We start from the raw sequence: 26,015 nt of genomic DNA, 5'->3' as shown, positions 1-26,015 counted from the left end.
GGTGGGGAGGGTTGGCAGGCTTGATAGCTTTTCTTCATTCCCCCAAATTGTTCTCTGAACCCTCTATGCATGTTTTCAGTGTGCTGTGACTACAGCCACTGACGCATATACAGTTACGTGGCCACATGCCTAGAAGAACTGGCATAGTTGTAAGTGAACGAGTGCTATATGCATTTATATCTATGTGTCTGTTCAATACATGCATGCGTGTACATAACTGTATCTAGATCTATATCTTTATACAGAGAGATTTAGATATGGACCACCCTCTTGAAGAGCAAACGGTGTATCCACATTTGGTCCCATGTCCTGTGGTGGTAGAACGTCTCTTGACAGGTAGCTCTCTCTGTGACTGCTTAGCATCCTTGGGGTCCTGTCACGTCTGCCCACTCCAGTCCTTATGTACATCACACAGGTTACAGTGGGATTGGGATCTGTGGACGCTCTGCTTGCAGCCTCAGATTTTATTGAAATTGTTGAAATGTTTGAGACATCTATAAAAGTTTAGAACAAAGACGTTTATGAAGAAAACTTTTGAAATACTGCCAAGAATGAGGCTCATAACTCTGAGGCAGTCCTGTGGTCCTGGGCTTGCTTGGTCTCCTTTCAGTCACTTTTGCTGTCTTAGAGGTAGGGACTACAGACAGATTGGACAGCTGGAAAAAAACTGAGGGGAGTGTGGAGTGGTGGTGGGGTCGGGGGAGCACTATCATAAGGAGGGTGGGGTGGGGTGGCATGGGGGGAGCACTATCATAAGGAGGGTGGAGTGGTGGTGGGGAGCACTATCATAAGCATGTCAAATCTGGCTGGAAGTAAAGAAAAGTCGGCAGCCCAGACCTTGCCCATCACAACCTCTCTACAAGCAAACTTCAGAGCTTCCTCCCCGATTCGTGATTCGTGGTGAACAGGAACAGGTTACTAAGGTTGGCAATCTCTGCGATGGCACTGAGCCTACAAATCGAAGGTCAGCTTTTGATCATTGAAGCCTTATATAGAACCTCCAAGCTGAAAGAAATGTAAAGAGCCTGTGCACAGAGGTGCCTCTCTGGATAGCTCTGATAGCTCTCTGGATAGCTGTAGGAGAGTACGAGACCATGAGGAAGGCACTTAGCCATCGGTGTGTACTTTCTAATTGGCGTCGCTATGGGGGCCACGGGAGGGCTACAGATTAGCTGGGGCTTTGCTGCAGGGGGTTGCAAAGTTATGTGATATGGGCTTAAAAATACCTTAAAGTTGGAAAGAACGGCATGGGACCACATAGAATAGCCAGGAAAAATTACTGCTCCATGTATAGTAAGGATAGGTGTTGATTTATGCCAGCTCTATATGTATAATATGTGTATGTATGTGGAAATGTGTTGAGTTGAGGGCCTCCAAACACTGTGACTTTAGAAAAAAAAACTTTTGTTGGAATTTAGTTCTTTGCTTTTTTCTTCCTTCCTCCTCCTCCTCCTCCTCCTCCTCCTCCTCCTCCTCCTCCTCCTCCTCCTCCTCCTCCTCTTCTTCTTCTTCTTCTTCTTCTTCTTCTTCTTCTTCTTCTTCTTCTTCTTCTTCTTCTTCTTCTTCTTTTTGAGATTCCGAATTTAAAAAATAGTAAGATGCAAACTTTGGCCACTCAACATTGAGTTTTTCTGAAACTGCTGTTCTTTGGGAGAAATTGTTGGTCAGCTATTGTGACGTAAAAAAAAATATAACCTGAGGGAGAAGGAAGTTGCTTTTAAAAATGGAATAAATGGAGGAGAGGTTGATAACTGCATCTGGGAGGCACTCACCAGATGAGCAGGATCATGGGAGAATTTCAGGGGAGGAGATCCTCTGTGCAAATGATTGCTGACTTCATCTGACTGTCCACACAAAGTCCTGAATACAAGAAAAGCTTCCAGATCTGGCACAGCCCAGAAACCTCTCCTGAGTCAGAAACCTGCAGTCTCTCAACCTGTTTTGTTCCCTGCCTCCAGGGAAAGCTCTCTATCTGATTTTCAATAGTGACTGGGCAAAATCCCAAGAGAGCCCACTCTGAAACAACAGAGGAGCAAGTCAGTGAGGCTCTCAGAGGAGCCAGGTTTCTCTTTAACCTGCAATGACTTCTCCTATCCTCACCCCTAGGACACTGCTCTCTTTGCTTCCAAATGCCTCAGCTCGGAAACTGTTCCTGATGGTGTTAATTATCTTTGTTTTCTGGGTCGTCTTCATGACTTCAAAAGACCACACAGAGGTAAGAATTGTTTCCTGTTCCATAATTTCCCGGGGAGGGTCAGAGCGGCTTTGCTTAAATGCTACTGTTTGTAAACATAAAAAGTAAATGTTAACAGCGCCTATCATCTTAGCAAGGCACCATAAGAAGGGTCTCTATTTGACACCGCTCCCTTGCACAGTATATGTACACAGGCAGTTCTTGTTTCTTTAATGGCAGGTGGATTTGTGCCTCTCCTTACTGCTTGGCCTTGCCATCTGCCTCAACATTATCTCCTCCTATAGCCTCAGCGGCTGTAACCCAACCGTATCTGTTCAGTCCCTTCCTCCTTCATGGAAGTTTTGTTATCTTTTGTATGGTTCACTTAGTGTTGCTTGCATTTTCCCTTTCTGCAACCTTATCTGATTGGACTCCCCATTTCTCCTCTCCCCAATCATCTGATGGCTCAGATGTTTTCTGTCTTCTTGACACTGACGATGCAGCCCCCTCTCACCTCTGCATTTCTCTTTCTCCAATTGGCTTCTTCTTCACAATACTGTTTGCTTGCTACGACCAGACTATAGGATTTAACAAATTATTACAACCATTGATTGCTGGTCTATCTCTGCTAACATATGGTAACATCCAGGACAACAAGGATTTTGCTATATACTTACTTGGTGCCATAACCCTGGGTCAAACCCATAACAGATGCTAGATAAGTAACTTGTTAGTAAGAAAGTAAAGAAAGGTGCTTTTAGTGATCTGACCCAGATAAGAAATAACAATGACCTGAGAGAAGGCACCAGGAGGAAGAAAAGTCAACCAATTTAAGACAGGATTTGTAACTAAATGCCTTGGGCTAAAGTCTCGGCAATTACAGAGACAAAAATACAACCCGGCCTTAAAAGAGTGGATAAAGAAATACCTGTTTCAAGTAAGGAAATGCTGGGGAGGTTGGCAAGGCACTGTTCTCTCAGAACGATGGGTGTGTGAGGATCTTATTTGAGGAGTTTATACTTATTTAGACAGAGAAGTCCAAGCAGACACAGGCACAGTCTTAGATTTTCCCAGTTTAAGATTAACATTTCTGAGTATGCTCAATGTAGGGCCCAGGGCAAGTGTTCGAAAAGGGAAGATGGCAGACTGGAACACTTTCTAGGCTTGTGCAGCTTATTATTGCAATAGGCTGTGTCTACGCCACGCTAATTTTAAGAAAGAGTCAGACTGATTTGGTGACCCTGTCTGATTTCTCAAAAAGCTTCTCCCAGGAAACAAACAACTCTGAAGGTGCCCGCAGTCTTTCAGAGCAGGTGGAAGCTCTCTCTTCTGTAAGCAGAGGAATTTGCCCCGAGTGTGGCCTGGTAGTAACTGAGTGATGTGGAAAGCACCCATAATTCCAGCCCTCTGAAGGCTGAGGCAAGAAGATCATGCACTTGGGACTAGGTCTGAGCAACTTAATAAATCCCATACCAGCCTTAGCTACACAGTGAATTTGATACCAGATTGGGGCACATAGCAAACCTATCTCAAAACAAAAGGGAAAAAACAGTACCCTGGTGTGCTAGGGCTCTCCAGAGAACAGAACTTGCAGAATCAATTTTCTTTCTATCTATCTATCTATCTATCTATCTATCTATCTATCTATCTATCTATCTATCTATCTATCTATCTATCCATCCATCCATCCATCCATCCATCCATCCATCCATCCATCTATCTATCTATCTATCTATCTATCTATCTATCTATCTATCTATCTATCTATCTATCTAGAGGATGTACTATAATGGCTTACAGGCTGTGGTCCAGCCAGTCTAACAATCTACCAATGGAAGTTTCAGTCTCTGAGCTTGGATGGAGCTGGTCTTCAGTATATGCTAGAATCACAAAGACAGAGGCTCGAACGCCAGTGAAAGAACAGATTTGCTATCCAGAGCAAGGGTAAGCAGGGAGGGACAAGCATCCTTCTTCCACTTCTTTTATTTAAGCTGCCACCAGAAGGTATGGCTCAGATCAAAAGATCCAGATTAAAAGTGTATCTTCCCACCTCAAAGGTCCAGATTAGAAATGGGTCTTCCCGCTTCAAATGATTTAATTAAGACAAAAACAATCCCGCACAGGTGTGCCTAGCCATTGGTTCATTCCAGATGTTGTTGAGTTGACAGGCAAGAATAGCCATCTTTACAGCGAGATAGATGGGAGGCAGAGACAGGAGAATTCTAGCAGCCCATGGGCCAGGTAGTCTAGTGTATGGATCAGTGAACGATAAAAAGATCCTGTCTCAAAACAAGGTAGAGGGAGAACTGACAGGCAAGATTGATCTTTTATCTCTCTACATATGCTGTATGTGTGCACACACACTCACACTTATACATGCACACACACTCGCACACTTACAGATTTACACACACACACACACACACACACACACACACACACACATACACACACACACAGTGAGAGAGAGAGAGAGTGGGGGTGATCCAGAGCAACGATGTGGGCAGAGGAAGTCTTTGCTGTACTCACATGACCTCTTAAAGGCTTCTATGTGAGCCACTACCCCAGTCCGCAGAAGCAGATGTTTGTGGGCTCACGTGAATCCTTTTGTTCCTGTTCCATCTTGAGCCTGGGATTAAGTTATTAGTAAGCTCAAATAGGGTACTATCAAATTGTGTTAATCTGAGGCAGAAGGGACCTCCTCCGTTCAGATTTTAACATATACCCAACCTTTTAGCACATAGGGTGGAGACTTGCCTCTGCAGGTGACTATTTTGAGAAGATGTAACCTGTCCTTGAATATGTATGTATTTTATTGTGAGCTCAACCTTTACCTCAGGATGTAAGGATATTTCATGCAGCCTAAACTGGTAGCATGACTGTGAAGCCCATGCCCCCAGGCTTCTGTCCAATGCTGCTCTTTGAAGGGTAGTACTGTTGGCCCAATCAGAATGTTATATCATAAGCAATAGGTTCAGTTGGGTTAGCTGTGTGATCTTCTTTAAACTGGAGCTGTTTGCACAGAGTTTCTTTTTCGCAGTAAATTAAACCATAGGGAAAATTTAGTATTGGCCCAGAGTGAACTTTTATCTGTTTGCCTGTCCATCTTCTCCCTAAGAAAGGAGACACTCAAGTTCCTCTTTTGTTTGCTCCAAGCAGAGCAGAGCTGCAGGGGATGGGAAGTGAGGGAGGGAATCCAGAGAAACCAGAGAGTCAGACCAGAAGGCAGCTTTGTGGCTAGCCCTGCTATTAGCACACCTTTCACTTCCCCTCTGACACACTGTGCAGTGAACGGTAGTCACATTTAGGATCAGGTCTGTAGACAGACAGCATTTCTACTTTTGTTATGACTCAGATCTACCTCATGAGACTGTCAGACTACAGAGTGGCCATTGGCTTTTTGAATTTAAGAATGAGATCCCTTGTGTTAAAACAAAACAAAACCCCCCAAAACAAAAAGTGAAGATAAAAACAAGCAATCTAAAACAACAGAACAAAACAAACCCAAATCCAGGAAGATGAAAATATGGCCTCGTCAAGTTTCCCTGTTCATCCTGAGACAGTATCAGGTACCATCAGACAGTATCTATACATCCCTGGTGATTGTGTAAATTCTAGTTTTCTCTGCCCCATGCTGTCCTAGGTGAAGGAAAGGCAGTGGCCTGGCTTTTCCTTCCTGGCTTATTAGAGGGATAGAATGGACAAGTCCATATGAATTTTTAGATTATAGACTTCGTGTTCATTTTAATTCCCTAAAATACAAGTGACTAGAACAGCTAATGCCTGTGTTTCAGGGTGCCATGAGTCATACGGTCCAAACAACTCGTGTTGACATGAGTCTACCAGCCAGTTTGGTCAATCTACATCCTTGCTGGGTCATCTGCTCCTTCTGTTTCTATGCAAGATGAGCTTACAATTAATTTGGGGGAAGTGCTATGGGAACAGTTTCAGAAACCACTGAGTGCTCCTGCAGCGGAAACTGTCTCACCATCAGCATCTTCATTTTAGAGTCCGTCTGGGATTTCCACTCCATGCAAAGCATTTCTAAAGTCCTGGGGCTGACAATAATAACTCTTTTGACTTTGAAGTATAGACATCTATATTTATCATTTTGCAAGCTCCATTAGTGAGAAGAAAATTAGCATTTTCATCTGCCATACCCAGAGATACCAAAGGAGCCTCCTTGGTGGTCTCTAGTTGCTTGAGTGAGCTTTTCTAGGAGAGCTTAGGAAGCTTTGGGCTTTGATGGGGGTGTGGTGTGGTGTTGTGAGGGCGAGACATCCTCCCTCACATTCCCCATTGCACCTTCAGAGGGGTCAAAGCTCCTCCCATCCCCTCACCCCACTGAAGGGTCAAGGCACTTGATGCTCCACCCCACTCAATAGTCAAGACACCCCACCCTCACCCCACTGAACAGTCAGGGTGCCCCCATCTCCCATCCTACTGATTGGTTAAGGAGCTCCTACCCTCCGCAGTGGGCAGAGGACAGTTACTTTTTAGATCTCTGCTTTCCTCCTCATAGCTGTGGCAAACATCAGTCCCTTTAGAATCCTTTCCTGCTTCCGTGGCCTCTCTTTGTACTGACAAGTTCTTACTGGCCTTAGCTCTTCCCCAGGGCTAGAACTGGGATTCTTTCCTTGCCTGTAATCATTTGCTGCAGGCCTTTGGGACTGTCATTATTTTAATCTCCATGTTGGAAACGCCAAAACAAAAAGTTGATCCCCCCATCCCCGTGTGTGTGTGAGTGTGTGTGTATGTGTGTGTGAGAGTGTGTGTGTGTATGTGTGTGTGAGAGTGTGTGTGAGTGTGTGTGTGAGAGTGTGTGTGAGTGTGTGAGAGTGTGAGTGTGTGTGAGTGTGTGTGTGAGAGTGTGTGAGTGTGTGTGAGAGTGTGTGAGAGTGTGAGTGTGTGTGAGTGTGTGTGAGTGTGAGTGTGTGTGAGTGTGTGAGTGTGTGAGTGTGTGTGTGAGTGTGTGAGTGTGTGTGAGTGTGTGAGTGTGTGTGAGTGTGTGTGTCAGTGTGTGTCAGTGTGTGTGAGAGTGTGTGTGTGTGTGAGTGTGTGTGAGAGTGTGTGTGTGAATGTATGTGAGAGAGAGAGAGAGTGTGTGTGTGTGTGTGTGTGTGTGTGTGTGTGTGTGTATAGCCCGCTCGAGTGATGGGGGAGTGGAGGAGTTGGGAGTGGCATCTCTCACTGTCTGCTTTTTTTTCTTTTCTTCAATTCTGGGCAGGCTGACTGATGAACTGTAATAAGTATGGGTAAACCCAGCTTGGCAAGTTTTAAGTAGCATTTATTGACAGCAACTCAATCACATACACATAATTATACTTTACATTTTAGCTTTCTTTTGTGTGGGGGAGGGACTTTTTTGGACCTTCTGAAGTATGCTTGGAATTTCTGGTTTTGTTCTTAATTTCTTCTGTTTCCTTTTGAAGTAAGCCTTTACTTTAGGAGGAAACTAGTCTACCACCTCAAATGCTTTTTTTTTATCTAAATGCATTTTTAAACAAAAATATGTTTTATGGCCATAATTTTTATATATCTTTTTAAATTTTATGGTTCCTTTTAGTCTTTCTTACCATTTTTTTTTCAGAACTGAGAACACTTTTAATAAAGTAACTTTGTACTCTGATAAAAACACAGGAAGCTGAAACAGAAGGGAAGAGCATTGTATCTTAAATAGTTAAGGGCTCATAAAACACTATACTGGTTTGGAGAAAGTTCCGTTTTCTCTTGAGAACAGGCTTTGATTAAACTATTTGTTAAGCATTTGAATCCCTCTAAAACAAGCACTTAGAAACTACCCTGACAAAAGGGCACTGAACCTTCCCTTGGGGCCACCATGCAACCAAAAGTGGAGAGTAAACCTGGTCTCCAGGAAGAAGACCCACCGGACCAGCAAGGAGCACCTGGAGGAAGCCCTCAAGGTCAAGAGAGAGGCTGAAGAATGCTACACTCAAAGCAACCATTCCTAGTGTGTTTTGAATTCTAGAATGATCTGCTTGATGTGGTTCACTCACCTGGGTTATCACCCCACCCCAGGGTGAGTCACCTTGACACAGTCTTGGGAAGCTAGCATGCATGCAATGGAGTTGCTTATGTTAGGAATGGGTCTTGCCACAGCCCAAGGTCCTGGCTGGGGCAGTGGGAAATGAAGAAAGGACAGACATGTAGACCCCATGCAATGAACCTGGGATTGGGTGGGTTTCTCTAACTGCTTCCATTACCACGACTCTTACAGCTGTCCCTACCATTGCAACCTGGAATACCAGCGTGTTTGTTAGGTATGACATGGAGTGGGGTAAAGCTAGGTTTGGCAGGAGGTCTCTGTAGGCCAGTTCTCGAGCTTCAAACATTCAGGAGGAGCAAGCTGTGGTTGCTAGTCTTTGCTCACACTAATCATTCATAAACACTCATACTTGGGCTCCCAAGGAAATCTTTGGCATCCCTCTTGAGCCTGGCCTATATAGGTAATGGCTTGGCTAATTAGCACAGGCAAATTAGTTTGGCCTATAGGCCAGGCTGACCCCTGTCAAAATGCACATATCACTCACAATACACACTCCTCTGCTCTCAACAGGATTGGGGGAGCTCTCACAGGAGTTCTAGCTTCAGAAAACCAAAACAAAGTAGGCAAGATAAGATGCAAACCCAGCAGAGCAGAGCAGGGCAGAGCAGAGTGTCTACGAGGGAGTCAAAGAACTTTATAACCATGCATTAGGGTTAGTGCTTGGCACGGGCAGGGGCACAGACAGGGGCAGGGGCCTCATCCTGCCGCCTCTTACAGGCTGAATTCTTTTTAGAGACTTCTATTCAGAAAAATCCAGGATTCTTGACTTTGTAGCAGAAAAGAATTTTGGGATGAGTCAGTATGTAGCAGAACTTAGTTTTAGCACAGGAATTACTAGAAAGAGAGGGATGCCCAAGTTTGGGCATCGGCTTCTCAAGAGGAAGTCCTGCTGTATTAAGGCTGAAATTAGTTAGCGTAAGTTTTACAATTCTTTACTTGGGTGTGAAGTTTGGATTTGATCCATTGTCAAAGGATTTCAGAATATTCTGTAATAGTATATACCTCTCGCATATTTAGACTTGAAAATCAAACAGAACAAAACCACCATAATCTCCTTGACTTCGATTTAGGTCTTCAAAATGTTGTTCAGTCTCCCTAGACTGAAACCATCAGCAGCCAAGACAGATTCCTTTTGATTTCCTAGATCTGCTCTGAGGCTTCCTGTGCGTCTCTAAGCAGACCCATCGGGACAGTTTTCTCCCAATTCCCCCAGTTCCCTAAATGCTGTCTGATACAACCTGCTAAATCTATTAATAACCCTCACATATACTTCAAACCACCTCGTCCTTCTCTATGTGTACATTAATGGCTACTTTCTGATTCAAGGAAACTTCTGAACAAAAGTGTCAAAGTAGTTAAAGAATTTTCCAGAAGGGTAGCAGTTGCCAAGATAGTGAATTATCTATCTTCCTGACAGGGCTTTTCCTTCCTTATAGGCTCAGGATCTGCTTCTTGCAAGGAGGAAAGATTGCCTAGGATAAAGTGCCATTGTTCACTGGCCTCTGCTAACAGGAACTGAGTAGCAAAAGCCTTCAAGCAAATAATCCTAGCTTGGCCATCAATTTTGTAGTCAAAGGCAGTGGATTTGCATGTTTGTGGGTACAAAGCCATAAAGAAAAAGAGTAAATGCAGCAGATAAGGAAAGTACCTGGCTATTTGCAAAGCAATGTTCTCTCTAAATACAGTAAGCATGACGATTTTATATGGGAGCCATAAACATAGTCCTATAGGAAAGCAGCACATTTCCTAGATCATAGTGCAGAAGTGATCATAGATCATAGATGAAGTGCAGAAAGGAACACGTATTGGTATGCTTAGCTCAAGGCTTCCTCAAAAGGACAGAGGGCTGGGGAGATGATTCAGTTGTTAAGTGTTTGCCAGGTAAAATCGAAGGCCTGCGTTTGGTTCCTCAACATTCATTAAAAATAAAGCAAAGCAGGATGTGGTAGCATCCATGTGTGTAGCATCCATGTGTGGTAGCATCCATGTGTGTAGCATTCATGTGTGTAGCATCCGTGTGTAGTAGCATCCATGTGTGGTATTATCCACGTGTGTAGCATCCATGTGTAGTAGCATCCATGTGTGTAGCATTCATGTGTGTAGCATCCCTTTGTAATCCCAGAGCTGGAGAGGACAGGAGGATGTTGGGGCTTGCTGGCCAGCAAGTGTAGCTTAATCTGTGTTTTTCAGATTCTGAGAGAGAGAGAGCCTGTTTCAAAGAATAAGGTGAAGAGCAATTGAAGAAGACAACTGATGTTAATGTCTGGCCTTCACATGTACCTGCACATACATATGTATGCATACATGAATGTGTACGGAATATTTGCACACACACACACACACACATGAATCAGGAAAATCAGAGTGACTTTAGCTGGTGCATTGTAAGTTTTTTCAACGTGGCTTAGTTGAAAAAACGAAAGGAAAGGAAGAATGGCTTTGAAGGGGTACACATTCACTACCTTTTAATCAGGCATAGCTTCCAAAGGGGTCGGCTCATTTAGCAATTAACGAATTGATGGCAGGTCTGATTGACTGTGGGAGGTAAAGACTTGGAGCTAACCAGGCGCTGTATATGAGGTTTGTACCACTTTATGGACGATGCTGTCTCTTATTAGTAAAGTAGGAGGAATAATATCAGAGGACAAAAGATGTGTTTAGATGTTGAGTGCTTACCTTTAGGGTCTTTTAATGTCATCTAAGCAGAGGTCTTCCTTAGACACATGATTGAATATACAAATCTGCTGTGGAGAAATGTTTGATTTTAAAAATAATAGATGTATTAAGTGTTAGACAGTTTAGTTTGTGGGAAATCTGAGACATTGCCACAAGTGAGCTGGAGAGCAAGAAGGAAGCATCATTGATAATGAGGTGTAAAGAGAAAACTAAGTCAAATAACAATGCACGAGTGGTGGCAGAGAGTGCTAACAGGGATGGGAGAGCTCTCAAGATGCTTGACTTGTGGGAGTGTGGGATGGGCAGAAGAACAGGAGAATACTTATAGGAGAATAAACTGCTCAAATGGCCTGCCTACTTTAGGATTGGAGACACTTGAGGGCCAGTGGGACGACTCAGTCAGTAAAGGGCCAGGCCTGATAATGTGAGTTTGCTCTCAAGACCCACATGGTGGAAGGAGAGAACTGATACCTCAAAGCTGTTCTTTGATCTCCAAGTATGTTCTGTGGCAATGCTCCCTCCCAAACAACAAATGTAATAGAGCTATTTGAACAGATATAAAATCTTATGGCAATGACACAATAGAAGCGATTACAAAACAGTAAAGGAGGGCTGGAGAGATGGCTCAGCAGTTAAGAGCACTGACTGCTCTTCCAGAGGTCCTGAGTTCAAATCCCAGCCACCATATGGTGGTTCACAGCCACCTCTAATGAGCATCTGGTGTGCCTGAAGTCAGGGACAGTGTACCCATGTACATGAAATAAATAAGAAAAAAAGTAAAGAAAGTGTATGGTTGTTTTTACGTTAGGTTAGAGAATAGAAATCGATTTACAATGGGAGGATTGCTGTAGGGGTTAGACACAAGGGGATGTGGGCACTGAAGGATTGGCAGCCATGGATAGTCATGGTCTACCTGGAGATCATCAGAACCTTTAGTGATGAAGACTATGGGCCAAGTTCTTAAAAATTTACCTAGTAGAAGAGAGGGTGAGAAAATGACAGACAGGAGGATAGTGATTGGTTACATTAAGGCAAACATACTGGCGAGCATGGAAAAGATACGTCTTATGATCTTTGGAAACAAACAGTACATAAACCAACATGTAACAACCAGGAACGTGGCTGAATATGAGTCAAAAATTCTCAGTAAAGAACTCAAGACGGCAATCTCGTGAATGCATGAGAAACAGTAACATATTTCAGGATACAATAAACCACAAAGATAAAAGACCAGCACACTAAATGTTGTAAAACATTAATGGAAGAAACTGAAGAAGGTACACAGAATAGAAAACTAGGGTGTGTTCAGAGGTGACGAGAACATTAAAGCTTCCATGTGACCCCAAACCATGGACAGAGTCAATGTTGTATCGATCAGAATTCCAAAGCTATTTTTAATAGAAATATAAAAATCCATAAAATTTGTATAGTATCATTAAAATCTCTGAACCTTCCAAAACAGCAAAGCTGGAAGCTTTACACATCTGCTCTCCAAATCTACCATAAAAGATAGTCATCGAAATAGAATAGAGAGCCCAGCAACAAATCCATGCATTTATTGCCAGTTGTCTACTACAAAACCGCCAAGAATATACAGTGGAAGAAGGACAGTCTAAGGAATTGTATTGGGAAAACTAGACTTCTAAGCAAGGAATATAAGTGGCCCCTTTCAATATTGTGCATAAAATTCATGCAAAAGGAAGCAAAGATTTGAAATTTTAGAATGCTGGACGTAAACAAGGGTGGTTTCTTGTCATTGTTATTGGCAAAGATTTTTGTATAGGACTCCAGAGGGATATGAAAAGCTAAGACAAATGGGACTGCAGAAGGAATGTACCACATGGGAAGACATTTGCAAGCTGTACATTGCATACAGGGGTCCATATGTGTAAGGAACTCAAGCTCAGTGGCAAGGAAGTAAACCACACGGCTAGAAAATGCATAGCGAGCTGGAATAGATAACTTTCAGAGGAAGAAATATGAATGACCAATAGGTATACAAGCCCTCAACAGAGCTAATCATCCAAGAGACATCAATTGAGACATCACCTCTTATCTGTTAGCATAGCCATCATACAAAAGACTAAAGGTAGGTGATGGCAAGGTTGAGGCACAAAAGGAAGCCTGCATACTGTTGTGAGAATGAAAGCTAGCTTATGCATTATGGTAAATGTTATGAAAATTCCTTAAAAACTTAAAATAGGGGTTGGACAGATAGATTATGGTTAAGAATACTTGCTGCTCTTGCAAAGGATCTGAGTTGGTTTCCCACCACTCAAATTGGGTGGCCCACACCTGTAACTCTAGCTCTAAGGGACATAAAACCCTTTTCTGGCATCCAGGGGCTCGTGCATGTGCGCGTGCTCACACACACACACACAAAATTAAAAGTGTAATAAATCAAAATTAAATAATCAAAATTAAAAGCAGAATTACTGTGTGATTGAGCAATTCTGCTTTTAAGTAATTTCATGACAGCCAAGGTTTATCCATCAGTCTATATGTCCATCAATGGACAAAAAGTATATGTTACATACTTTACACACACACACACTCACAGGAGCACATATGTGCACATACACATCCACACATGCACACACACATACATACATTCACACATCCACACCTATATACACACATACATACATATACACATGCACATCCATATACACATTCACTCATGTACATACATGCATGCACATACACACACACACACACACACACACACACACACACACACACACAGTGGAACTGGAGGACATTCTAAGTGAAATGAGCCAGATCCAGAAAGAGACAGGCTACCTTATTTGACTGGAAAGTGCAGTTAGAATTCTGAACTTAGATGGACGATGGAGAATGGCTGTGAGCAGGGTTACAGATGAATACTAATGGAGATGAGGGATGTTGGTCACAGGGTACAAAGCATCTACACAAACACCGTTCAGAGAGTCAGTCGTCTGTCGGGTGACTGGCTACTGGCTAGCAGTAATAGACTGTGCAATGTGTAACTGAAATTGCTAAGAAAGATTTTCCATGTTCTCACAAAAAAGATGAATGTGAGGTGATGAATATGCTAATTAGCTTGATTCACTTATATCTCAACGCACACACACATCAAAACACCACATTATACATTACAAATACGCACATGTCTTGCCAATTAAAAACAATAAATTATTTTTAAAAATATTTATTTATTATGTATAAATACACTGTAGCTGTTTTCAGACACACCAGAAGAAGGCATCAGATCTCTTTACAGATGGTTGTGAGCCACCATGTGGCTGCTGGGAATTGAACTCAGGACCTCTGGAAGAGCAGTCGGGTGCTCTTAACCACTGAGCCATCTCTCCAGTCCAATAAATTATTCATTAAAGTGTTTTTGCTACTTCAGTAAGCATTAACAATCAGTCTCCATCTTTGTTTCTTTATAAAACCATTCTGAACTGTCCCAGGCCAATGTATCACAACCTAGTTTTTGCACTCATGGGCTCTTTATATACTGGCAAAGTTGTCACCTATAAGGTTCATGCTTGTTATTTTTCGTACATTTGGATTTCTGAGAAAACGGTTTTAAACAACATTTTGTATCTTCCTCTTGTAATATATTAGCGATAGTCAATTAAGTCAGTGTTAAAATCAATTAAAACAGCAGATTATCTTTTTTATAATAGCCAATGGAGTAAACACATTTTGGTAAATATATTTTAAAATTTAAAAAATTTAAAAAATAGTTTAAGAATTTAAAACTTTTTTGCCTTTTAGAATCTAGTGTCTTTGTGCCCCTCACAGCATGTCTGTGGGAGTCAGAGGACAGCTTGTAAGAGCTTTCCATGGTGGGCCCTGGAGATTGAACTCAGTCATAAGGCTGGGCAGCAATTGCCTTTATGTGCTGAGTCATACTGCTGATCCCAAGATACACCTTTTAATACGCATGACTGAATCTAAATGACCAAAAGAATAAAATATTTAAAAATACAATTTTATATTTAGAAAACCGAAGTTTGAGGGAACAGAAAAACAAAAAAACAAAATAACCCAAAAATAAGCAAACAAAAAAACTAGAAACAAATCACAGAAGAATGTTCATGGCATCAAATACAAATATTAAATTTTTCTAAAAATACCAAGTGGTTTTTGAAAAGAACACTATTTTCTATATAATGGAGAAGCTGAGAGACAGCAGTTGGCAAGACAGTTCAGTGGGGGAAAGGCGTTTGCTGCACAAACCAGAGGGCCTGAGTTCAATTCCTGGAAGGTACTTGAGAGAGTATAAAAAGGACCGACTCCACAAAGTTTTCCTCTGACCTCCACATGCACCTCCACTACTCAATGTACACATACAATAATGTTAATTTAAAATGTCAAAAAAAAATTAACCAAAGTCCTGAAAGGACTATGTGTTAAAATGGTTATCACGTTGACAAGCTGATATTGAACTGAGAAACAAAAGACTAAAATTTAAATGGAAAAAATTAAATGGAGAAAATTTAAATTTAAAAGACCATTTAAAAGAAAAAATATGTCAGTAAAGCAGTATTTAAACAAAAATAAATTTGAAACACGCCAGTATCATAGTAACTACAGTTTTGTGCAGTAGAAAAATTCTAACTTCATTTGCTACATCGTCAAGAGGTTGTGTTGACAAGGCTTCACAATTAATCCAAAATAGTTTAACTAATGGATACGGGGAGGGAGATTTTCTCTGGCTGGTCATGCAGCTGCCCAAAGTCATCAACAAACAAAGATGGAGTCCGTATGGTTCGTTCAATTGGGTAGCTCCGTAATTCTATACACAATGCCGTGCAATTATTTTTACATAATTTCTTTGTGCCAAAAAAAAAATAGTTGAAAACAAATGAACTAGCATGTTGAGACAACTAAAAAGCAAAACTCAGTGGACAAACACAAGTCAATTTCTGAGCCTGGATTCTTTGCACCAATTTAACTTACTGGGTAAATGTAGGCCTCTGTAGGCAGCGGGGGGAGGGGGGATCTGGAGACTTGAAAGGCTCTGAAACCGAGAGTTACACTTTTTCCTAATTCATCATTCAGATATTGACAATAGCAGTTATTGACTGGTAAGTAAACAGCTCATTCGATTAAATCTTTCTCTTGGTACTCTAGAAAAAGGTCATTGGTTATGAACCTTCTGATTCGTTTGCTACAAGGACCAGTGAGACAGGCGTAGCGTGAAGGTTAGTTTTATGTGTTGCTGGTGACAGTTTAAAATCTTACCTTTGGACATACTTGGCAGCCGGGCATGATGGCTCATGCCTTTAATTGCAGCGCTTGGGAAGCAGTGGCAGACAGATCTCTGTTAGTTTAAGGCCAACCTGGTCTACTTAGACCAGGGAGTTCCAGTATATCCAGGGCTATATAGAGAGACCCTGTCACAGAAAGGAAGGAAGGAAGGAAGGAAGGAAGGAAGGAAGGAAGGAAGGACGGAAGGAAGAAATAAAAGAAGGGAGGACGAACATACACACTTGGCAGTCAAAACATCATCTTGTTTGACTGGTTGGCATTTACTCCAGGAATGTGTGATTGGGTAATTTCATCCCCAGGACTCTATCATAAAGAGGTAATTCTATCCATGAAAAACGGAGGAATATCCAAGTGTTATATAAAATAATAACTAGCAGATGCAACCAATTGTCTAATATCATAGGGCTATGGTCCATAGTGTTTTCCTGATGATCTGGGTAGGCCTAACTCAATAAAAACAAAGATCACAAAAGTTATTTAGCAAGCTTTAAGCTGTTATAGTCCATAGCTGCAAAAAAATGTTAAAACTATTTGTTTGCTATAATTACAATGTAGTAAAAAACAGAAATGAGAGGCAATATAGGGAACATAAAATATATAGCACTATAAAATAGAATTTACATGAGATCATAATTTTAAATGTTTGCTTTGTTTTCTAGATTTTGTGTGATTTGTTTACATGATTTTTATTTTAAAAAGATAGATAAAAGGATGGGAACTCAAACAAACTTAGATTCAATGTTAAAATAAAATCACACACACACACACACACACACACACACACACACACACACACACACACACACACACAATTTTAAGGCAATGATTCCAAAAGGAAGTGTCTGCTAGCAGCAGTAGTCACACTCCGTGGAAATCAATTCCTCTCATTCCCCAGCGGAAAGCCAACTGGACTGGTGTCTAATGCAATTTCATCATGCTAAAAGGCATAAAAGTGGGTCATACTAATTTATATTGAAAGCAAGCTCTCTTAACTGCTCTTAGTAAATGTGTCCTTTTCAACACTTCAGTTTATGTTTCATTTAAAAAACCCCATCATTCTGAGACGATGGAGCATCTTCAAGGAGTTCTTGCCGTCGGAAGAGCTTCAGAACACACCATCCTCAGTGGAGGCAGACATGGCAATCCTGGAGAAGCTAAACCAGCAGATCCCGCCCAGACCTTTCCTCAACCATAGCAGCACCACCAGCGCCAAACACAGCACAGCCACCATCCTCAACCCTCAGCGTGTGTACTGCATAGGAGACCAGCTGGACGTCTTGCTGGTGGCCAAGGACTATTTTGGTCACAGGAAGGAATATGGTGGGGATTTCCTGAGGGCCAGGATGTCCTCCCCAGCCTTGAAGGCAGGAGCTTCTGGAAAGGTGACAGACTTCAACAACGGCACCTACCTGGTCAGTTTCACTCTGTTCTGGGAGGGCCGAGTCTCCTTGTCTATCCTGCTCATGCACCCCAGTGAAGGGGTGTCAGCTCTCTGGAGAGCAAGGAACCAGGGTTATGACAGAATCATCTTCACTGGCCAGTTTCTTAATGGCACCGCCCATGTCCTCACCGAATGTGGCCTTAGCTTAAACACAAGTGGGGAGCTGTGTCAATATCTGGATGCTCGAGATCACGAGGCCTTCTACTGCTTGAAACTTCGAGGTGTTCCCTGTGAGGCCCTGACCCACATGACAACCAAGAATAGTGACGTCTCCTACCTCAGCCTTAAGGAGAAGCTCCTTTTCCGGAGGTAAACATGTCTTCAAATTCATTAAGGACTACAGGAAGGTAGACTTGGGATCTGGCTAAACCTTTGAATCCATTAACACTGACTCATCAAACGGTCAGGTCAGCTTTGATTGAGTTATAGTTACGTCCATCCTCCAGAGGTGGCTCAGGTGGCATTCAGGGTTACTACCCGCACTGTTGGCTGAGAGGCATGAAGCAGTGATGAGCCTTACACAGTATATCCATCTTCTTTCTCACCGTGTATGGTGATTTCCATACTTCTTTTTTTATGAGTCAGTATCGCCCATAACGTTTTCATGAAATACCGTCCCATGTACTATTAACTAAATGAAAAGGATTGTTACTTTGTATATGCTTTATTCCGACCAATCATCAACCCTTAGAGATTGTACATCAGCACTGTCTCCTGAACTCGCTCACGCCTGTCTGTCACTGGTGTCTCTCATAGATGAGCTATCCTCTGGCTTCAGTTAGACGGTATCAGTGGTCTCAGGTGCTGCTCTCTGTCCCCACCCACATTTCTGTTGACCTTTGCTTTACCCCAAAGCTCATGTCTCTAAAACGCACATATGTTAATATATATTAACTTTTCCTTACTCAAAGCCATTCTTATGGATGCACAGTTCTGAGGGTGGAACTCGGGCTCTAGCCTGTTTACAGGCTTCTTGTTTCACGTTCTGTCAATCAAACTGGACATCTGTTTCACGAGTTGCCTTTCCAAGCCCTTGGGTCAGCTGTCTTTTCCTGATCACTCTTTTGAAGAGCCTTTGACTGCACAGCCGAGAAGTACTGCTGTTAGAAGGACTTGTTTTTATGATATGTCCAGGAGAGCAACTGGGCTGACCAGCGCCCTGGAAATTCAAGTTCAAATCCAGTTCAAACATGGGGACATAAGAGAGCAGGGCACAACTGACCCTCCCTCTCTACCAGACTCCACTTCTCCTCCTCCCTCTCCTTCTCTTGGTTTCCTCCCAAAACACACGAAGAGAGCTACAGCTTTGTCTTATGGGTCAGCTAAAAGAGGCCACTGGCCTTTTCAAATATTTATTTTTAATTTGAAAAATGACGCTAATGGCGCTGGAGAGATGCCTTGGTGGTTAAGAGCATTTAGTGAGGGTTCAATTCTCAGCACGCACATGGCCGCTTACAATAATCTAGAACTCTAGATCCAGGGCCTCCGTGGGCACAGATATATATGTAGACAAAACACCCATTCACGTAAAATAAAATAAAAAAATAAAGTTACAAACAGAAATTTAAAAAAGAAAAGATCACAGGGATATAGAATTTTTTTTCTTTTGCGTGAGAGCAGGTCATTTATGTTTAATTTCTGTTAAATTTCTCACTAGACACATCTCACCCTCTCTTAAGGTAGACTTCATCCTGACTTAGTCTCCTGATTATATGCCAGAAAATCCAAAGCTCTCAAGTGGCTGGAAAATGTATATGCAATCTTACAGCCCTTTTCTAAAATAATGCACACACGCATAATTATCAAAAAGACACATTATAATAAGTATGCTTATACAACCAACACGTATTTTAATTTTGACACTCTAAAATTTGGCTTTTGGAACCAAAGTGACCACACAGCCAGGTCTTGATAGCTTACAATATTCAGCCTTTCCTGGGTTAGATGAAGGAGAATAAATGCTAGACTGTAATACACACTATTTTCACTTGGCCTGAAAGCCCTTTCTTGGGAGTCTTAATCCTCTTTTGGTGTTGGGAAATGTCTCCTTCGCTTTTCTTGGAGGTTTCTGCAGAGCTGGTTTTGCAGTTCCTACCTCTCCCACAGCTCTAATCCTGCAGAGTCCCACCTTCCTCCAGTCACAATTGATTCTTAATCAATCAAGTTTGATTTCATGCAATACAGTCACCAGTTGGGTTTTTAGAACTCATGCCTGGGGGTGGTAGTTATAAGGCTAGACGTCTGGAATATTATAGCCCTCAAGAGAGACCTCATTCCTACTCTCAAGGAGATATTCGACTATGCAAAGCAGACTGCCAAAGGACTTGGGAAAGCAAAAAGCTGGTGAGGATGAATCTGAAGAGGTGGCTATGCATAGGATGTGGTATGTGGGCTGGTATTTATTCTGTAGGTCATTGAGGAAAAGTCATATAAGGGTTTTGTACAGGATAGTGAAAGAGGTTGGGCTCAAGCATAGGACCAGAAAGGTAATGTAATAACTCAGGTTAGTGTGGTCAGAGTAATGAATGTCCTTGTAGCTTCAGCTTCACCAGAGACGTGAAAAAACCAAGTTCTTGAATTTGATGTGGAACGGTGGAGTCAGAAGTTCTGGGAGTGAGGCTCTTCAATCGGAGACTCATTCTCCCAGAAAAAGCTCGGGGAGGGCCTGAATTCTTCAGGTGGCAAAGGGAAAGGCAATAGCTGGCATAGAACAATCACACGGGAGTGCCCAACCCTGGGACACTGTGACGTGACACTGTGCTCTATAAATACGCTGGGCCACATTTCTCACTTGGGATTCATGAAGCATCAGTTTGGATATGCCTGAGAGCTAAAATTAAAGGGTGGGTAGCCAGCTAGATACACAGATGCACAAACAGATTTGGTTGATTGACTACAGAGGATACGTGACACCCTGGACTTCCAGATTTCCCCATCATTAGTAGGGAACCTATTTTCTAAAATGTGACCTATATTCAGAATGCCTTGAGTGTACAACAACAACAACAACAACAACAACAACATTTACAGAAAATTAAGAGTGCTTCAATTCACCTTAAACAGAGACTCATTCTTAAAGATCTGGACAGATGTTAGGATAATTTATCTTCCCATTTTTTGAAGGTTCAACATAGGAGTTGAAGTGGTGAAGAACTTGGCCATCACGGTCTCACCGTGTAAGAACAGTAAGTCCAGTGTGTCTTACCAACCATAATGTAAATAAGTGCCTTACTTTGAGACATATATATTCTACATACATATAAACATTTTGAGCCCTTCTTTTCTGGGACAAATGAGATACCCTGGGTTTTAAAGATGGTATTTTCTGCTTGGAAAATATTTCTAAAAAATTTAAAATCCATTTATTTTACGTCATGTGTGTTTTACCTGCCTGTATGTATGTGTACCATCTGTGTGCAATGCTGAAAGAAATCAAGAGGGCATCAGATCTCTTGGAGCTAGAAGATTGCTGTGAACTATGGTGTGGTTGCTGGGGTTGAGCTCTGGTCTTCTGCAGGAGAAGCAAAGTCTCTTAACCACTCAGCAAGTATTTTCACAGTAACTTTCATCATGAATAAGATAACAAAATTCTAGGGAATTACAGCTGCCCCTACTCAAAATGTGAGGGCTAGCCTCTAAAATCAACAGTTGGGTGCTGGTACTATGCTAAAATATCTTCAAACAGCTGAGAAAAAAATTGGACAGCTTTGCCTAGACTGATTTCTGTCAAAGTCGGGAAGTTTCTAACAAGATAATGCCAGGCTGATGTTGATATTCTCCTCATCCCTGCAGTAATAATTATTACAGTCACTAACACAGCTGATAGATGTTCAATACAGATGACTGTAAATCCTTAAATGCATTCCCTCAACCCCAAAGATAAAAATGTGCTTTTTAAGTAACAAATGCCTACCCTAGTTTCCTCTGTTGCTGTGACAACCACCATGAACAAAAGCAACTTAGGAGAGGAAGGTTTATTGGCTTATATCTCTAGGTTCCAGTCCATGATGGAAGCCAGGGAAGAAATTCAAGTAGGAACCTGGAATGAGGCCTGCTTAATATTCTACAAAGAATTACCTCTGACCAAAGAACTCATTTCTCAGCCAAAGAGGTACAGCAGGAGCTATGGAGAAATTTGCTTATTATAGCTTGCTCACAGGCTGCTGCTCAGCTAGTTCTCTTATATAATCCAGGACCATATTTCAAGGGAATGGAGTCACCCACTGTGGGCTGGTTCTGTCTACGTCACTTAATAATCAAGGGAATTCTACATAGACATGCCCCCAGGCCAATATGACCCTGTTATTCCTCAGTTGAGACCCCCCTTCTCAGGTGATTTTACTCTGTGTCAAGTTGCCACCTTCCTGGGTGGAACATTCAGTGTGGACTGATGAAGATAGTTTGGGCTATATCAACAGCGGAGTGTTAAGAACAGCGGATCATGACTTCCATTGTTTTTCTGTAGAAGACAGACCCACAGTGAGAGTATCATGTTCAGTCTTAAATGCAATAAAATATTTAAAGTGTTATTATTATTATTAACCAGGGAACACAATTTTAGCACAAAGAGTGTAGGTCTCTCATTTCCCAAGAGCATTTAAGGTCTTCATGAGTTAAGAGCTTGAGATTGAGGAGAGTTGAAATTTCACCACGGCCAATGTCACTGCTGGACTATTTATCTGGACCACTGAGCCCTGGTTACAGTTTCTTTCCCATATGGTTAGCTGTCCCACTCCTGAGTGGCTCTGGGGACAAGGAGCATTCCAGGGAGACACTGTAATGTCTCAAGAGAGAACAGATCCCTGCTCCAAGAAGAGTTACTGGGTAAGAACATTTTATTCATCCCTTGAACACGATTAATATTAATTAAATAAATATCTGTAGAAGGAAGGAGGGCAGGCATTGAGAAGGAAACAAGGATAAAAAAAAGAGGGTAAAGAAGAGGATCGGGAGACTAGTTTAAATATTTAAAATGCCTTGTGATAATAAATTACTGATTCTGGGATTCTTTTGTTGTTGTTGTTGCTAGAGACCGAGAGCAAGAAAAGGAAATGCCAGATTGGAATGGAGACTCCTTTCCCCAGTGGCTATACTTTGAGAGGAAGGTGGATTACAGCACATTGTGAACAGAATGAGTTCAGGGAGATAAAATACATAAATAATTGTTTGGCAAGAAAACTGATCTACCTCATGGGTGATTCAACACTGCGCCAATGGATTTACTACTTACACCAAGTTGTGAAAAGTATGTTTTTAGTTTGAAACTACTATTCTGTTATTTTTAAATAATAATAACAACAATAATGATAATAATAATAATAATAGAGCTTGCTCTCATCTGATCTTTATTTTATTACTACTTTTAATATGCCAGACCTTTGACTTTAAGCTATTTTTATTTTTACAAACTGTTTATTACATTGTATTCTTTTCCTTTATGTGCATGGATGTTTTGCCTGTGCACACCGTGTGTATGAGGTGCCTGTAGAACCAGAAGAGGTCATCGGATCCCTTGGAACTGGAGTTATATTTCTAAGTAACCGTGTGGTTGCTGGGAATCTAACTTGGATCCTCTGGACTGCTGACTCTAGCCCCCAGGCTTTAGGTTTTAACTAAAGCTACATTTTAGATGTTTAGTCATAGACACTAGGACTATCTTTCCTATTCACATATCCTAATATAATTTTCAAAAATTTGTGAAGGTTCTAAGGCAGCTGATACAAATTCACTGCCTTGTGTAAGCACCAATTCCTTAGTTAGAAGTCATCAAGGCCAAAGTTTTACAGATTGTGTGCTCTTTTAAAATTATGCTATTTTTTATTAAAAGTTTTATTGATTTTTTCCCCATTAGCCTTAAAATTCTTTGATCATCATGGATCTGGACTCTTTAAAACTCACATCCTTCTGGACACTGAACGGCATACTTTGGTTCAGTGGAAAAAGCACGGCCATCCCTTTGTTACTCAAAAGCTGTTCTCCATGAAGGATGACAACTATATCCCTCGGGAAATTGACCAGGTGGCAGGAGACAGTGGTACAGCAATTGTCATTAGTTTTGGCCAGCACTTCAGACCCTTTCCCATCAACATTTTCATCCGTAGGGCCATCAATGTCAAAAAGGCCATAGAGAGACTGTTCTTACGGAGCCCCGAGACCAAGGTGATAATTAAAACAGAAAACATCAGAGAAATAAGTGAAAATGCAGAGCTATTCAGTGATTTCCACGGAAGCATTCAGAATCTTATTATAAGGGACGTTTTCAGGGACCTCAATGTGGGTATTATTGATGCTTGGGACATGACAATTGCATATCGCAGTGAGAATGTTCACCCACCTGACAGCGTGATTGAAAGTCAGATTGGCATGTTCTTAAACTACATTTGCTAGAGGGTCTTAAAGTGCAGAGAACATCTCTAGCCTCCCTACCTCTGTTCTTTCAAATCTCATAGGTACTTGCATAGACAACACAACCTAACACACGAAGAAGCGAATATTCAGGATTGTAGTTTAATGGACACACCATACAGTCCGCCACTCAAATCACTTTTAACCCTACAACTCAGCAGTGCCAAGTGAAGTCCTATGTCACACCACCATCACAACAATCCAGTTTTTGAACAGTTTTACTCATCCCAAGTAGAAATCTCGAACCCATGAAACACCCACTCACCACTTCCTCTGAGCCTCAGACCTTGGCATCTGCAACTGTACATTCTGCATTTGACCGCTTTAAACATCTCATGTAGATGAAATAGTAAAAGTCGCTGAACTCGTGCCCGGCTTATTTCACTTAGCACAATGTCTTTAAGGTTCACCTATGCTGAATGTATGAGAATGTCTTCCTTTATGAAGAGTCAACATAATTTCTTCCTATGTATGTGTTGTGCTTTGATTTTTGGTTTATTTGTTGATGAACATTTAGTTTGTCTTCGCCTTTTGGGCATTGTATATCTCAGGGCTGTGGAGACGGGCGTGGATTTAAGGGCTTGTTTCTTCTTCTAAGCTTGATGTTTAAATAGTAAATTTTCATTGTCCATTTCTTATTTTTTAAATATTATTTAATTATTTATGTGTATGTGTGAGTGTGTCTGTCAGCGAACATCAGGTGTTGTTTGAGGATGTCTGCAGAGGCCAGAAGAAGAGGGTTTCAGATCCTCTCTAGAGTTATGGGTGGTTGTGACTTGCCCAACGTGGGTGCTGGGAACTGAACTCTGGTCCTCTGGAAGTGTGGCAAGTGATCTTAATCATCCAGCCATCCTTCCCAGCCGCTGCTGTCTTTATTTTAAAGGCATGTGCAGTCCCAAAACACATAGCTTTAATGATCTGCTCAGAAAAAGATAATGCTTAGAACGGGACCACAATAGCAGTGTTCTTGTTCAGCAAAATTTCTTAAGATTTGATACCCAGTTGTTGCTTGGATTCCACTGTCATTCAGCGGCCACAGTCCAAAGGCCACAAACTCACTGTGTAAAATCAACTTCACATTATGAGATGATGCAGAATTATAAGATCCTGATTCTAGGTGACACAAGAAGTATGATACGGGAGTTTCTCCAACGACCTCAGATAACTTCATAAGTATCCTAGAATCTTTCTCCTGACAGAAAATATAATTATCTACTTTTCAAGGTATATTTTTTATTAAGGATAGTTCCCATGTTTGGATTGTGTTTGTGAGTGAAAGAAAGTAAAATTATAATGTTATAACATTAACACAATGATCAGGTCGTACAGCTTTGGACTGGACTCTAAACAACCCACAATAAAAGTATAAAAAAATGAACTTTTCTTTTGTTCAGATTTATTTTATGTTTAATTGGGTGTGTGTGGGAGATGGTGGGTGGATGTGGGTGTGTACATATGAACACAGGTGTCAAGGAAGGCAGAAGAGGGCGTTAGCTAGATCCCCTGGAGCTGGAATTGAAGGAAGATGTGAGCTGCTAGGACTCAGGTCCTCTGGGTCTTGTCTGGTCCTGTCCAGTCCTTTCCTTTCCTTTTTTTTCTTTTCCTTTCCTTTCCTCTCCCTGTCTCTCTTCTCTGATTTTCTTTTCCTGTGTGTGTGTGTGTGTGTTTCTTATCCTGTGTGTGTATGTGTGTGTTTCTTTTCCTGTGTGTGTATGTGTGTGTTTCTTTTCCTGTGTGTGTATGTGTGTGTTTCTTTTCCTCTGTGTGTGTGTGAAAATCTACTCTTGGTTTGAGCTCCTCATTGGTTCCCACTCTCCCCAGAGGAAGCTTTTGTGCAAACCCCATTGCTTTCAAACACTGCACCACTGATTGTTTAATAAGTTTTAATCTTCATGTCAAGGTCTCCTCAAGTTCCTTCACCAGAATTTTGGTGTGCGGTGAATTTCAGTCTCCTTACTCTGTTTCTTCAAAGGCGCTGGTGCTTCCTT

At 41.7% G+C, this 26,015-nt stretch overlaps 2 protein-coding genes across 3 annotated transcripts in view; one reads left to right on the top strand and one right to left on the bottom strand.

Annotated features, from left to right (window-relative positions):
- Nucleotides 1-26,015, bottom strand: part of Nxpe4 (neurexophilin and PC-esterase domain family member 4) — a 247,750-nt gene that overhangs the window by 58,502 nt on the left and 163,233 nt on the right. The gene's annotated exons all lie outside the window — the stretch shown is intronic.
- Nxpe2 (neurexophilin and PC-esterase domain family, member 2) lies at nucleotides 834-25,405 on the top strand. 2 transcript variants are annotated; one of them, NM_001428898.1, is given in 6 exon segments: nucleotides 834-1,117; nucleotides 2,107-2,215; nucleotides 17,210-17,931; nucleotides 20,746-20,807; nucleotides 22,652-22,867; nucleotides 23,474-25,405. In NM_001428898.1, coding segments are annotated over 6 exon segments (1,668 nt in total). In that variant the 5' UTR covers nucleotides 834-1,094; the 3' UTR covers nucleotides 24,010-25,405.

The sequence above is a fragment of the Rattus norvegicus genome, chromosome 8 (assembly GCF_021556685.1).
Source record: "Rattus norvegicus strain SHRSP/BbbUtx chromosome 8, alternate assembly SHRSP_T2T, whole genome shotgun sequence".
Lineage (NCBI taxonomy): Eukaryota > Metazoa > Chordata > Mammalia > Rodentia > Muridae > Rattus > Rattus norvegicus.
Note: the sequence above shows the minus strand (reverse complement) of the source record. Positions and strands in the feature narration are given on the sequence as shown.

Coding starts and splice junctions, on each gene's coding strand:
- Nxpe2 (XM_087560035.1), top strand. CDS start 2,081: ATGACTTCTCCTATCCTCACCCCTAGGACACTGCTCTCTTTGCTTCCA. Junction 17,932..20,745: donor GAGAAGCTCCTTTTCCGGAG/GTAAACATGTCT, acceptor CATTTTTTGAAG/GTTCAACATAGGAGTTGAAG. Junction 22,868..23,473: donor CTTACACCAAGTTGTGAAAA/GTATGTTTTTAG, acceptor TTTCCCCATTAG/CCTTAAAATTCTTTGATCAT.